General features: G+C 41.5%; 1 protein-coding gene across 1 annotated transcript in view; it reads left to right on the top strand.

Annotated features, from left to right (window-relative positions):
• The window catches only part of dapk1 (death-associated protein kinase 1), a 49,389-nt gene extending 37,768 nt beyond the window's left edge, over window positions 1–11,621 (top strand). Inside the window, exons 17-25 of the mRNA XM_068760883.1 lie at window positions 55–153; window positions 2,244–2,321; window positions 4,104–4,320; window positions 6,537–6,722; window positions 6,904–7,101; window positions 7,698–7,836; window positions 8,270–8,390; window positions 8,807–8,995; window positions 9,643–11,621. Of these exons, the coding sequence (XP_068616984.1) occupies window positions 55–153; window positions 2,244–2,321; window positions 4,104–4,320; window positions 6,537–6,722; window positions 6,904–7,101; window positions 7,698–7,836; window positions 8,270–8,390; window positions 8,807–8,995; window positions 9,643–10,935 (2,520 nt within the window). The 3' untranslated portion in view covers window positions 10,936–11,621. The remainder of the gene's footprint in view (window positions 1–54; window positions 154–2,243; window positions 2,322–4,103; window positions 4,321–6,536; window positions 6,723–6,903; window positions 7,102–7,697; window positions 7,837–8,269; window positions 8,391–8,806; window positions 8,996–9,642) is intronic.
• The last annotated feature ends 3,195 nt before the right edge of the window (window positions 11,622–14,816 follow it).

Raw genomic sequence — 14,816 nt, 5'->3', positions numbered from 1 at the left:
CCTGTAGGATGAAAACTTGTTTTTCATTCTTTATATGTGCTTCTCTTCATCAAGTATGGCAAAACGCCCCTCCACCTGGCTGCTAACAACGGGAGCCTTGAGGTCGTCCGTCACCTCTGCCTGGCTGGAGCTAACATTGAAGTTGTCACCAGTGTAAGTCAACCACATCACTTCCAATCAGTTTACTGCAGCTGTAGCTTAAAGTGTGCTTTATGACTAGAATTGATCTGAGGAATGCAGTAAAAAGTTTAAAGCTGAAGAAATTCCAATTATCAGCATTAAAATTAATTTAATCTGTTGAGTTTAATTTGTTTTGCAAAAACATTTTTGGTCAATACGTCATTTAGATACTTGTATAAAATCTTCAAGTAATTTAAACAGGCATGTTGCATAATATTTTTAGATGGGTCTAATACACGTTCTTCTTTTTTGTAATTCTCTGAAGGTTTAACCTTTGGAATAATGGGGTGGATTGTTTTGATGCAGTCTAAAGTTATATCCCGATAATGAAATGTAATATACATCAAAATCCCAGCACAGTACATACAGCACATACAAAGTAGATATGAATAGAAGACATTTTGGCTCAGTATTGTATGACATGTATGACTATGAACAAATACAGCTTCCAGCATAATAAGATTTTTACAGATCATTTTATAGGAATTTCAAGTGTGCTCTATTAAATGGGTCTATCTTTTTAAATTCATTAATATTATTAATTACCACGCAAAGAAACAAAATTCTGTTTTTTGAATGAAGGAAATGTGTTGAACATACAGGTACAAAGTTACATCATTATTTTAAGAAGATTATAAGGCAATAATTCTGGAAGTAACAGTTAGAAAAACCTTACTCTTGCACGCTAGCAATCAGAATACTTTATTGAGAAATACATACATTCTATACTTTAGTTTATACTATGCATTACTTTATTCTGGCCTTGTTTTTAAATTCCAGGTAGATCTGATTTAATTCCGGTAATCACATATTAAAAGTATGCAGACATTTTCAACATCGGTCGTGCCATGCAGGTTTATGATTCGCTCTGCATTCTCCAGCCGTTAACATTGTATGACAGCTGATCTGCCATGCATGTTTAATCTGGAAAGAAGGCACTGAGATGCATAATTCATTGTCCAGTAGCCTGCTGTCAGTGTTTTATGTGGAGCAGCTCAGGGAGGGTGAACTCTGAACAGGACTCGCCTCCTATCGTTGGGTCTGCTTCGTGCCGCTGATTTGCAGGCTTGAGTTTGAATTGGTCTTTGTTGAATGTCATCTTGTTCTTCAAACCGGTCAGCTAGACCGAATTCATTCCATGAGACATTTAATCAAAAACATAGTGGATACAGATGATCGCTGACCAGGTCAGTGTTTTTAATGATGCAGCCTTATCAAAAAAGAAATGCTAAAACCAAGAAAAGGTATGTAGAGGACTCTGAAGATAAATATTCTTTCATGCTCTTCTTTGATTCAAACAATGACTAATGGGTGTCCTTTGATAACAGACCGAGTTGAGCATTCTGTGCTGTGTAGAAGTCAGAGCTCTGTGGAGGCGTTTCAGGCTGTCAAAGCAGGTTCTCCATGTGGAGCAGCAACCAGAGTCGGACAGTGACAGATGGTGGTGTTGGTGAAAGAGAAAGGAAAATAGTCGGGACTGTGATGTTTGTGTCACTCTGTTCAGAGAGAAATAAGAGTAATGAAAAATGACACTTTAAGTGTGTGTGTGTGTGTGTGTGCAACAGTGGAGTAAAAAATAAATAAATCCATTGATCAACATTAAATCTCTGCATTTCTTATTGTGCTATTACTGGGTATCAGAGTTAATCAGTGTGAGGATTCTTTTATGTTAGTACAGCAATGCCACTTGTTGATTAGTGTTTTGATTAGCAGTCAAATACTGCCATCAGACGTCTCGGTGGTGCAGAAATCAAATCGGCTTTACAGCAACACCTCAGATTGGTGCTTAAATATGGAGCCATCTGAACACAGCTGTTGGTCTGAAAGCTCAGCACTCCCTTTTCTGCTCATCTTCGACGTGTCCTGGAAAAATGATTGATCAGTGTCTTTTCTGAGAGGTTTAGTGTCGATATCAAGAATCAATTGTTTGTTGTACAAACAGCTTAGTCAGTGCTATGAGAATTACCAACATAGGGTAAAAAAAAAAAAAAAGCATATAAAATAGAAGGGATTAGCTAGGACTTCTAATGTGATTTACAGGAGATATTTTTTGTTCCCCTCAGGATGGGAAGACTGCGGAGGATTTGGCTTATGCTGATCAACGCGAACCCATTTGTTCTTTGCTGGGAAAGCTTAAAAAGGTAAAGAATAGCACACCCCACATATGTGAGGAGTGCAACCGTCTATTTCCCATCTTATCACCCATTAAAGGTAATGGAGAAAGAAAAGGCCGTGGTGTGATGTATAGCCAGGCTTCACACTCTTCACACTTTGCTGTCTATTTCAGTATAGAAGTGTGGAGAAGAGGAAATGAAGGTGTTGAGAGTTTAGAATCCTGCCCCCAACCTTTCAAGTGTTTTAAACATGTGGCATCTGTTCAGTCTTAATATATTCATTTTATTGTTTTTCTTTCCGTTTTGAGCTACTTTTGTCAAAAACTCAATTATTGCCTGAGAGATCATTACTGTAAGTGTTCATTACATTATTCATTAAATTTCACAACTAAATTATATTTAGTACAAATGTTCTTGTTGCCTTTTAGAATTTTGTCAAAGTATTCTGAATCAGAATTATTATCCTGAATGATTTATCATATTCTTTTTCACTGACTAGGCTGGCAGGGCAGGATACTCACCACCTTACATTTAGCTATTCCAAACTGCTTTGCTCCAGATATGTGTGGCGAGATTAGTCCAGCAGTCCCAGTTTGACTCCATGAACACTTTTTTTAAAGCAAAATGTTCCTTCAATCACAGTTTCCTGCAAACCTGCTGAGATTCAGCGCAGAGCGTGAAAACATGTCAGCGGCAACTGTGAAAACGGTCATCCTGTCCATATGCTGGGCTAAATTAAGATCCTCCAGCACACAGATGACTGCTTTGAAAGAGAGACTGACTTCCTGAGTAAAAGTCCTGCATAGGGACTTTAAAGGAGTACATATTGAGTTCAGCTTATTTCTAAACGAGAAGTTCATGCATTCAGCTCAGATATGAATCACACACATTGAAATCAGAGACTTGATTCATTGGAAGCATTAACATAACCTTGGTGGGAGTAGGGAGTGCTTGCAGATCCCACACAACCACTCACTCACCTACTTGGTCATTTTACAAAGTATCTAGCATGTTAACAAGTGTTATCTGTTGTCATTTTGTGTGTTTATTAGTGGGCAGATTCTTCAAAGTGAGCAATTTGAACTTTTTTGGTGCTTTTGGTTTCATTGAAAGTACCAACAGATGTGTACTGGTATTTTTAAAAGTTTCTAGCTGCAAGTTGTTTCTGTCCGAACTACAAAAATGTCTGGTGTGGTAATGTATGGCGGTCGGGTACTACGGCTGTACTTTCAGCTTGTCCCCTGAGGGGTCGCCACAGCAAATCAGTGTTCTCCACTTCACCCTGTCCTTTGCATCGTCCTCCCCAACACCAGCCACTCTCATGTCCTCCCTCACTACGTCCATGTATCTTCTCCTGGGTCAACCTCTAACCCTGTTCCCTGGTAGTTCCATCCTCAGCATCCTTCTACCGATATAGTCCCCGTCTCTCCTCTGGACATGTCCAAACCATCGGAGTCTGTCCTCTTTGACCTTGTCTCCAAAACGTCTAACCTTCACTGTCCCTCTTATTGCCTCATTTCTAATCCTATCCAGCCTGTTCACTCCCGAGGAGAACCTCAGCATCTCCTGTCTTTTCCTCAGAGGAAAGCACGCCTGATATATGTCCCTGATAATTACATCATTCTATTTGGTCCAGGCTCAAATAGTGAAACAATTCTTAGATGGATTGACGAAGAATTTTGCACAGACCTGATCATGTGACTTTACAGCTAGCACCATCTGCTCCACTCTGCTGACATTCTAAGCTAAGAGTTGCATGTTTCAAACATTTGTTCTGAACATCAGCATGCTTTTTGTTTTTTTGACAAGGACAACCAAAAAATGAGCTACATCCAGCAGCTGCGGCCCACGCAGACGGTCCAGCCCAGGATCAAGCTGAAGCTGTTCGGACACTCCGGAGCCGGGAAGAGCGCCCTGCTCGAGTCTCTGAAATGTGGCATCCTGCGCAGCTTCTTCAGAAGGAAAAGGACTCGCATGACCAACACGGCCCGCCACCCCAACTCGCCCATAAACTCCAAACCGTCTGGTAAGTGACAGACGACGGTGAAGTTGAGACAAACCTTCACGAGGTCAGACATTCACTGTCAAGAATCAAAATGATTTATTGTTCCAGAACAGACCAGATTATCAGAGAATCTGTTCAGGGCATCGTAAATGTTCATTTCATTCTTGTTTGTATTTTCATCATGACATGCAGTGGGGATAGTTTTCACTTCTTTGAAGTAGGAAAACAATAGTTTAAGTCTGGGCTCTTGTTGATTTAGGTTTTGCTGCCTCCCAGAGGTCATCGGTTAAAATGTAAATGAAACTTTAAAAATAAGGTGCAAGATGAAATTAACTGTATTTCTAACAGTAGCTTCAACAGCCTGATGCATACAGATATAACATTACAAGGATAGTCAGCAGGTAAAACTGTAAAGATTTAGTGTGAATCACAGAGCAGAGACGACTACAATGTCGGTCTTTTTTCCTGCTCCTGGTTCTCGTTTCAGATATTTTGTAGGTTAGTCCTGCTTATAGTGACGAGCCTGTGGTAAGATGCTGTGGCATGTTCAGTGAAGTGTAAAAAATATAACCGAGCACACACTGTGTCTTCAATCTCTCTCTGTATTTGCACTCTATCTGCCCTCACACACACACACACACGCACACACACACAGCACCTAGATCCGTTGACTCGCAGACAGACATGATGCTCACTGAAATAATGGTCATTTCCGAGAGCTGTCTCGTGTTATCAATCCTATCAGCAAATCTGCAGTCTCCGAGGTAAAAGTAGCTTTTTCTTGTTTTGATTCTTGCTAAATTCATTAACAGTCTTTATTGCGTCTGTTTTTTTTTATCTGTGGGGATGCGTGTTATGAATACACAGTGAAGCAGGAAACTTGTCTGGTTTTTAGACAAACATGCGTTTTGTTCTTTTTTGAGCCGAGCAGAAGTCAAAGTGTATAAAAGCACCTTACCTTCCTCTCATGACAATATTTTAACTGCATGATGCTGTTGGGCACGGAACTCAAGCTGATACCTGACTGTGTTCTTCCTTTGTGGCTTTTCAGGTTCTTTGTGTTTGCTATTTAAAGTGACTTGTCTTTGTGAATTCATTCCAGGCATCCGTAAAACAGCAGAGAACAACACAGTGACTGTGAATACAGCTCGAGGTCATAAAGACAGTCATATGAGGAACTTGGCATTAAATCCAAGCCAACAGAAGCAGTTTGCTTTTATTGATGATAAATGTTTTTCTTTCTTGTGACCATTTATGAGGAACTGAATTGTTACTAGTGTTAAAACAATTGTCAGATGGTTGACTGCTCTTTATTCAATCTTGGTCACACACTGTCCCATCTACATGTTGTTTTTCCATCGTCGTTTGTTCGCAGTGGGCATTCACACCAAAAAAGCCTGAACTCAACTCAGACATTTATTCTCCATCTGTTCCTTTGGCTCCATAATAACAGCTGTGATTAGTTAGGACTGACAACTGGCTGGGAGAAACGTCAGGCCGCCAGCTGAAACTAGTTCACTGCTAAGAGGACTGACAAAAACCTGTGAAAGTAAACTTAGGATTTGTTTATATCAGCGTTGTCTTAATTTGATATATAATAAAATAAAATAAAAAGATGATTGTGGAGCAATGACCTTAACAAACGGTTGGTGTGGTCCAACAGTGTGTCTGAGTAGGACCGCTGAGTGGATGCATTTATAATAACACAGCTCCCCCATGTGTTTACAACTATTGGGTGATTGAACAGAGCATTTTACTCTGTTGGAACGACGTACGGGAGCCATAAACATTTAAGTATGCTCTTCTATTCTCTGGTTGTCAGGTTAAGTGCACATTTCATTTTTTTTATTGCAGCGCTCCAGTCGTTTATTTCTTAAATTGAAAAAGACAACCTGCTTCTGGCTTTTATAAAAAAAAATAATAATAACTTTATGGGTTTCTTTTATCTTTCTCATACTTTGCCACATTGATTCCCCTCTGAGGAGAATGGGAATAACTCCAAAAGAGCAATTAGGTAATGGGACACAAGCTTTCTACTTTAACAAAAAAACGAAAACTCTTAAAGAAAAAAAAAATCTCAATTACATTTATTCTTACTGAAAGAGAAGGAACGAGGCACACTGGATTTAAGATGAAATGTTTGTGTAGCAAATCCCTTTTCCGTTGCCAAACCTTTGAGTCCAGCATTATTTGAATATATCTTGATGTTCACTTGATGTCGTTTCCTCTGGCTTTAGTGTCGGCGAGCATCTCCAACTTGTACCCGGGTTGTGAGAACGTGAGTGTGAGGAGCCGCAGCATGATGTTTGAGCCCAGTCTGACCAAAGGCGTTCTGGAGGTCTTCTCGCCCGTCCACAATACTACGTCCACAGCTGATGAACAGGCCACAAAGGCGATCGACATCCAGCACGCCAGCATCCACGGTGAGAAGTCAAGCGTCCTTATTCAACCTTCTTATTAATTCTGACTTTTAAGGTGTGAAAATATATAGCTAAATTTGCATTTAATGCATGAAATAAAACAACCTATATTTGTCATTGGTGGATATTGTTTCTAACTATAATAATAACATACTGCTGACATTATTTGTTTCCTTCTCCAAAGGTGTGGGTGATTTCAGCGTGTGGGAGTTTTCGGGGAACCCGGTCTACTACTGTTCCTACGACTACTTCGCAGCCAACGATGCCACAGCGATCCATCTGGTCCTGTTCAGCCTGGAGGAGCCGTACGAGACCCAACTGGGACACATCACCTACTGGCTGAACCTGCTCAAAGCGCTCACCCTGCCACAGGACAACATTGGTGAGGACAGGGAGGGAGAGAAGCATGTGACCGGTCAGACATTTATTTATTTTTAAACCACAGCTACAGTAATGCATCGGTGGATAATTTAATATTTCTCTTAAAGTAAATCTAAAAATCTTTACACAAGAAGTTGTCTGAAGCCAGTTGAGCGAATTCTCATTTTTTGCATTTGGGCTGGTGCATTTAATTTGATTTTGAGTGTAATTTTCAATTTTGTTACACTTGTTGTAATGACAATAAAAACATGTTCCATTCTAAATGGCTTTTAAGAAAAACAATATTTTAAAAAATAAACAAAGATAAATGTTTAATTGAAGATGGAGATCCTGTATTTTATCACACATTGGGGAATTTCTTTTTACCCACAATACAGACACACAGTTAGATACAATATTTTGACACTTATTGGCCTGAATGCATCTGAAGGGCCTCTACAATACAAAGACAATAATGTCTTTGAGATATTCAGCAATTACACGCCATCCATGCAGATGTCTGTCATACCATATCTTACCAGGAAACTTGGCAATGTCAAACTGCTGAATTTCACTGGAATATTTAGTCTGACTGTGAATGTTTCTCTCTCTTTCCAGCTTTCGGAGGTCGGCTTCAGCAGCCTCTGAGAGTGGTCCTGGTGGCAACACACGCTGACCTTGCTGACATTCCCAGAGCATTGTCTGGAGAGTTTACCTACACCAAGGAGAAAGTTCTGCTCAAGGAAGTCAGGAACAGGTTGGGAATCAAACCACCACACACAAAATGGATCCGGAGATTCTTCTGTTGTTGTTTCTTTGTTTTATTCAGCTTATGGCTCTGATAAACTAACTTACAGCAGTAAAAAAAGTACTTTTGCCATTTGAAATCGCTGGAACTACTACAGCTGACAGCTGTGATGACCAAAACAATAACTGATAAATAGGTCATTTGAAGTGATTAGTATGATTATTGATTTTCTTACCTGTTCCACTGTTTAAAATGTCTGACAGCCAACATTCAGTTGTTGTGACCGGCTGTTCTCCTTCGCCTACCCTTACCATTACTCACCATTACGAGTGGGTCTGCCTGCCCTCTCTGGTTGACAACGCAGTCTTGAGCGCCACTGATGCCTCATCAGTGATAGTGACTTAACATTTTTAAACCGGTAATGGTGTTCTTTTATTTCCAGGTTTGGGCTTGACCTGCATATCAGTGATAAATTGTTTGTGGTGGATGCTGGAGCGTCAAACTCCAGAGACGTGAAGCTGCTGAGGAGTCACCTGCAGGAACTTCGCAACATCATCATCTCTGTGAGCTTCACCGAGGCACACCTGATTCATGTTCATACACCTAACATGTATAGCCAGAAACAGTTTGTCAATTTAGAAAATATTGTAGTTATATTTATAATTTATGTCTTGTGGTAAATTTGTGTTAAAGTCTGTATTCTTGTATCAGCTTATAGACACCATTTGAAAATCTTCTTGTAAAAGTACTACAGGGTATTTCATGATTTCTACACTGTGTTTAGAGAAAGATACAGAATTCAGAGACTTGATCTGTGTTACTGTTTTTCTTCTGCATTTGTCACTTGAGGAATTTCCAATTTCGGGATTAATAAAATGTATCTGATCTAATTTTTTTCCTAAACCTATTAGTTAATTCTATAATCGAGTGATTCCACTGATTAATTATCCCTCCTGCTCCTCCCTCTCCATCCTTCCAGAAGTGTAGTCCCATGACGCTGCTGTCGGAGCGTTTGCTCGCCACCCTGCCATCTTGGAGGAAGCTGAGCGGACCCAATCAGTTGACGTCGTGGCAGCAGTTTGTCAGCGACGTGCAGGAGCACGTCAACCCCCTGGTCAGCCAGGATCACCTACGCACACTAGTCCTGCAGCTCCACAGCATGGGAGAGGTCAGAAAGTCGGATTGAGTTTAAAGGCTCTGATAGGTTTTCTGTTATAAAGATTTATAGACTAACTGAGACTGAAAACACAATCTCCTTGGCAGAGGTATGAAGTTTTTTATCAGAGGTTAGGACAACACAATGATAAGCTTTACAAAACAAAACAACACAATTCTACTATGAAGATAGTAGCAATGAATAAAGGAATCCTCCATTGCTAATATTTTTTTTCTCATTATGGTGGTGGTTGTACGGGGAAATGAAAGGTGTTTTTCTCATGCCTGATCATCAGCTGACTCTCCATTCACCAGACAACCACCAGGGTGTACTATCTGCTCATGAACTCATAGCTCTGTTTCTCTGAGACACAAGTCAGCTCAGCGTTCCGTTATCTTTTTATGTGTGATGCTGTTTTGTCTCAAAGTTATGCACAGACGTCTTCAGCATTGATCATTTTTGGGATCATCTTTTCATTATCTTTGATGAAAAATTGTTCATCCCCTTTCATTTGAACATTTTGATGACTATATTCCAGCTTCTCTTTTTTCCTTCCACTCTTGTCCACCATTATCTGGTTACTCCACTGTTTTCACTTCTATGTTGGCGTGTTTTCTCCGTCATCGTCTTTCATCCTCCCTTATTTCTGATCTTCACAGATCAACATCATGCAAAGTGAGACGGTGCAGGATGTTGTCCTGCTGGAGCCTCGTTGGCTCTGCAGCAATATTCTCAGCAAGTTGCTTTCAGTGGAGACGCCAAAGGCCATCCACCATTACAGGGGGCGCTACAGACTTGAGGAGGTGCAGGCTCTGGCTCCTGAAAGCGACGTGGATGAGCTGCTACAGATCCTGGATGCCATGGATCTCTGCGCCCGTGATGCCACCAACCCCTACATGGTGGATGTTCCTGCCCTCATCAAGACAAATGGCCTCTACAGCTCGTGGACCGAAGAGGAGGAGGAGTCACAAATCTACGGCGGGGTCCGGCTTGTCCCTGCAGAGCACCTTACCCCTTTCCCCTGTGGCCTGTTTCACAAACTGCAGGTGAACTTGTGTCGCTGGAGTCACCAGCAGAAACCAGAAGAGGACGGTGGGGATGACTATGATGGCGATATCCACCTGTGGACGAATGGAGCAAAGGTGAGCCAGGCAGGGGTGGAGGCCATGATCCTCCTTGTTAACCATGGCCAGGGGTTGGAAATTCAGGTGCGTGGGCATGACTCGGAGCGGGCCAAGTGCTATGCCTTGTTGGACACCGTCTGTAGTATTACAGAGAACCTGCTGACCTCCACACTCCCGGGACTGCTCACAGCCAAATATTACCTGAGTCCTCAGCAGCTGTTGGAACACCATGTCCCTATAATGATCTACCAACCCAAAGACTTTCTCCGGGCTCAAATCCAACGGGAAGCGTCCCTCACTAACACCATGGGTGGCTACCGAGAGAGCTTCAGCAGCATTCTGTCTTTTGGCTGTGCAGAGGTTTACCAGCACGGAACTCTGGGAATGGACATCCACATATCAGATGTCCCCCTGTTGGCCCGCAGGAAACTCTGCCGCATGCTGGACCCTCCTGATGCTCTGGGGAAAGACTGGTGCTTGCTGGCCATGAACCTCGGCCTCACAGACTTGGTGGCCAAATACAGCAACGGGACGCCAAATGGCACCCCTGAGCAGGACTCGGGGCCGACCTCCCAGGAGACCGTCCTGCAGCCGAGCCCGACGGCAGCACTGCTGCGGGAGTGGAGTGGGCGACCAGACAGCACGGTTGGTGTGCTGATGGGCAAGCTGAGGGAGCTCGGCCGCCGAGACGCTGCGGACTTCCTGCTCAAAGTGTCGCCTGTTTTCAGGGTCAGTATGGAAGTGGTGGGTGGGGCCACCAACTGTTATCCACCCACCTGCAATGGTGGCACGTCATACAACTCCATCAGTTCCGTCGTATCTCGCTGAACCTAACGGCACCAGCTTTCTGCCCTCGCCAAACGTCTTTGATGTGACATTTACCACGAATCGGGACAGTCGCAGAATTCTGGCCGAATGAACGTGAAGTGCAATCGTTAGCGGAGTACGCCTGCTTGTTCCTTAATCTCTCCATGAAGTTGGTATTTGAGCTCTAAACACTTGACGCATTTTCTTTCACCATGAATGTCGTGAAGTAACTGATTGTCCTGAGCTCCAAAGAGGGACCTAATGGTTTTATTCCATTCTTAATCTTGTTGTGCTGCTTTTTATATCCATCCTACTTTACTGCAAATCTTGCTCATCCTGCCACTAGAAGAGTGTACAGAGGAAATTGTTTTTTTAACGCTATCACCTCTACATGAATCACTGGATGCGGTTAAAAAGATGGTGGGTTCAAGTTTGGACCTTTTTTTCCATATAAATCCTGAAGTGAAAATCCGAGGACTCAAATGTGTGTCAGAGGCTGCAATGAACCTTCCACATCCGTCACAGTTTCATATAATATGATCATCACTTACTTCTGTCAGTCATTTGGATATTATTCTCAGTGTTTATTCAATTAGCAGCATTTTTCCCGATATGTGACTTTACACCTCCCCAAAGAGCACAATAGTCTCATTGTATAAAAAGAAAAAGAGTTGAAGAACTGTGCCTTGTTGATGCTACCAATAAAATAATTCAAGTCTATTGAATAGAAGGCCATCTTTCATTTTAGACGGGTAAAGGTCAGTTAAAACAGACGCTTGTCACCTGCTAAGTTTGGAAAGTTGTAACTCAAAGCTAAAATCAGAGGTGACTTACATGAAACGTTGTTTTGATGCAGTGGAGGACGGACGTGTTCAATCTTTTCATGTTTGAGTTGGTGAGATGCTAACCTTTAACCCTAACCTTTATTGGTTTACACACTTTATTTCTTCATTAATCTCTCAACAGAAATCACTTGGTCCTTTTTTTATGGTGAAACTTTTACAGGGCTGGTAAATTCCTAATTTCGGACAGAGGCATTTCTTTGGTTTTTGGTATCTGTGTTCATTCCAAAATTTCTGAGGAATTTTCCTGATAGAATGACTAAAACAGTGATGGGAAGAACTAAAGGGGATTTGGATCAGTGTTCACTCTCTTTTCATTTATAATTAACCCAAGAATAATGTTTCTTTTGTTTTTGGTGATGGGAGGACGACGGAGCATCCATCCACTCAGATGCAGGGAGCACATGAGAAGTCGCTAGGTCCTCAATGGATTTGAACCCAGAGGTGCGAGCTGTGACCCACTGTGTCACCGCCACAATAAATTAACTAATTATTGCAGCTATGACAATTTTCTTTGTTATAAACAATAAAATCTACTTTATATACAAACAGAAACAATAAACGCCCGTAAATCTACAGAGAGAAAGCAATAAAAATGTTAATTTGAGACTGTCCTTCACGTCTATTCCAATCAACATGCTCAAAAGTCAAGTGTTTTCTAGTCTGTCTGATGACGTCGTGCAGAAAAGTGACGTTTTCCACTGAAAAATGGCCGAGGTTTAAATAATGTTTGATACACTGATTACACTTGTGCTCCCTCATTCCTTTTATTTTCACAGTATTACAGGATTGTCTTGTTCACAGCAACACATCTGTAATTTTTCCTGGATATTTTGGCCAAATATGGGACCTGCGAAATAAAGTGTTAGAATTTTCACCAAAAAGATTTATTTTATCATTTTTAATTCACCCAAAGGAGACCTTTAGCCATTTATATGTGGGGAAAAACAGCTCCTACTCCAAAGCACAGTGTCTTATTGAAGAATGCTGATCCTTCCACTTATTCACTGTCAATTTCACGTTAAAGACATCATGGGATGAGCTCAGATCCCTGAGCTTCAGGGTCTAAATGAGGTGCTGAAACTGCACTCGCTGACGAATCAATTTGAACAGGCGGAACTATTGAATGTGTTGAAAAAAATAAAAGGTTTTAATCTTTAACTAAGCTAAAGGGTAATTACTTAGATGAAGAGCTGTCTTTTTTGCTCCTGATGCTCCACCTTTTTAATGCTTCAGCGTGTTTTCTGAAGGGGCAATTATCCCTAACAACGGTTGCTGCCCAGTGTCAGGTTTTTGACGAGCTAATTTTGAGCTTATGTCAGTGTTAGTCGATGCAGACACTAAATTTGTCAGTTGGGAAAAGATTATTGCAAATGTTTTTACAAAAGCATTTTCACATTGTGCAATTTTGTCACAGGAAAATGTTCTCATCAGTACACTTGTGTTTGTTAGCAGAAGTCCTTCGAAAGTTAGAATTTGTGGATGTAGAGGGCCTTTTTCAAACAGTTGAATAAAAAAACAAAAGTTGGGCTTTGACGGGGTGCAGTATTTCCTGACTTACTTCCCCAGTGTTACCATCTGTTCAGAGAACAACAAATGGTTTGAGACTATTTCGATTGTGTGTCTTTTGTTCTATTTTTGTTTCTGAGTTTTCCCACCGACACAGCGAACTTCAAGTTGTGATGCAAATAATTGTTTCCTTGATTTTGCCTTATTTTTAAACGTCCATGTTGTCCTTTTTTCCCCCCAATTATTAAATATTAGTGCTTCTGACAAAACAAAGTCAATATTCAATAGATTATGGTTGAAAGTAAGAACAAATCAAAGATAAAATATGGTCATAAATGTACCAAACTGGTTGGAAACATATTTCTTTTTCTTACTGGAGGTTTTGTTAAGGTTTTTTTATTACTATTATTATTATTGCCGCGGCTCGGTGGCGCAGTGGTAAGCACCGTTGCCTCACAGCGAGATGGTCGTGGGTTCGTCTCCGGCTTGTGGCCATTCTGTGAGGCGTTTGCATGTTCTCCCCGTGTCTGCGCGGGTTCTCTCCGGGTTCTCCGGCTTCCCCCCACCACCAAAGACATGCAGCCTAGGCTGATTGGTGACACTAAATTGCCCGTAGGTGTGAGTGTGTGTGTGGCTGGTTGTCTGTTTCTGTGTTGCCCTGCGATGAACTGGCAGCTTGTCCAGGGTGTCCCCTGCCTCTCGCCCATTGACAGCTGGGATTGGCTCCAGCTTGGCCCGCGACCCGATAGCGGAATAAGCGGTTAGAAAATGAAATGAAATGAGCTATTATTGCCAGTGTCTTCGGTTCTCTATTGCCTTGTAAAGAACGCAAGCTGAGAAGTGGTGCTTCAGAAAGGGAAGTGAGCATTGTGTTAAAGACAAAAAGAAGGACGACTCCATTTTTGAGTGAAAGCTGGGAATCACTGATTATATTTAGTATGTCTCTATTTGGCGTATTTTGTTGTTGTGTTTTGGTTTTGGGTTTTTTTTTTACAGATGGGTTCCGAGTAAGTCAGACCAAATAACGTGGATTTGAAGGTGTTCTCTGAAAGGGTTTCTGTTTGATGAGGGGAGTCGTGCTCAGCCTTACTCGGGTGAAATCTTCCTCTCAAAGACTCTGGTATATCCACATTGCACAAATCTTTGGTCACTATTTAAAGTTACATTATTCTAGCATGTCTTGGAATGCCGTGTTCATAGTACATTTGACACTTTATAATGTAATGCATTTTATAATAAATTCTTTACCTTATATTTCTGTCGCTGTCCTCATTGAAGATGCATAACAGCAGATGATGTATTTAGAATAAATGTATGTAAATTATGATGATTGAAGTACACCGCGGTGTGGTTGGGGAGAATCTTCAGGGATATCGCAATCTTGACAATTCGAGGGACGTCGGCCATGTTCCGTGTAGCTGGTATGTCACCGATGAATGGGATTGTAGGGACGAGTTGTCTCAGGTGTCCACCGCCTCGCAGAGGTGGTGAAATGGCGTGCGTTAACGCACAGGCACAGCGTAGAGCTGTAATCCCATATAATACCATTTG

This window comes from Brachionichthys hirsutus, chromosome 4 (genome assembly GCF_040956055.1).
Source record: "Brachionichthys hirsutus isolate HB-005 chromosome 4, CSIRO-AGI_Bhir_v1, whole genome shotgun sequence".
NCBI lineage: Eukaryota > Metazoa > Chordata > Actinopteri > Lophiiformes > Brachionichthyidae > Brachionichthys > Brachionichthys hirsutus.
The sequence above is the reverse complement of the archived record's forward strand: the minus strand, read 5'-3'. Positions and strand labels throughout refer to the sequence as shown.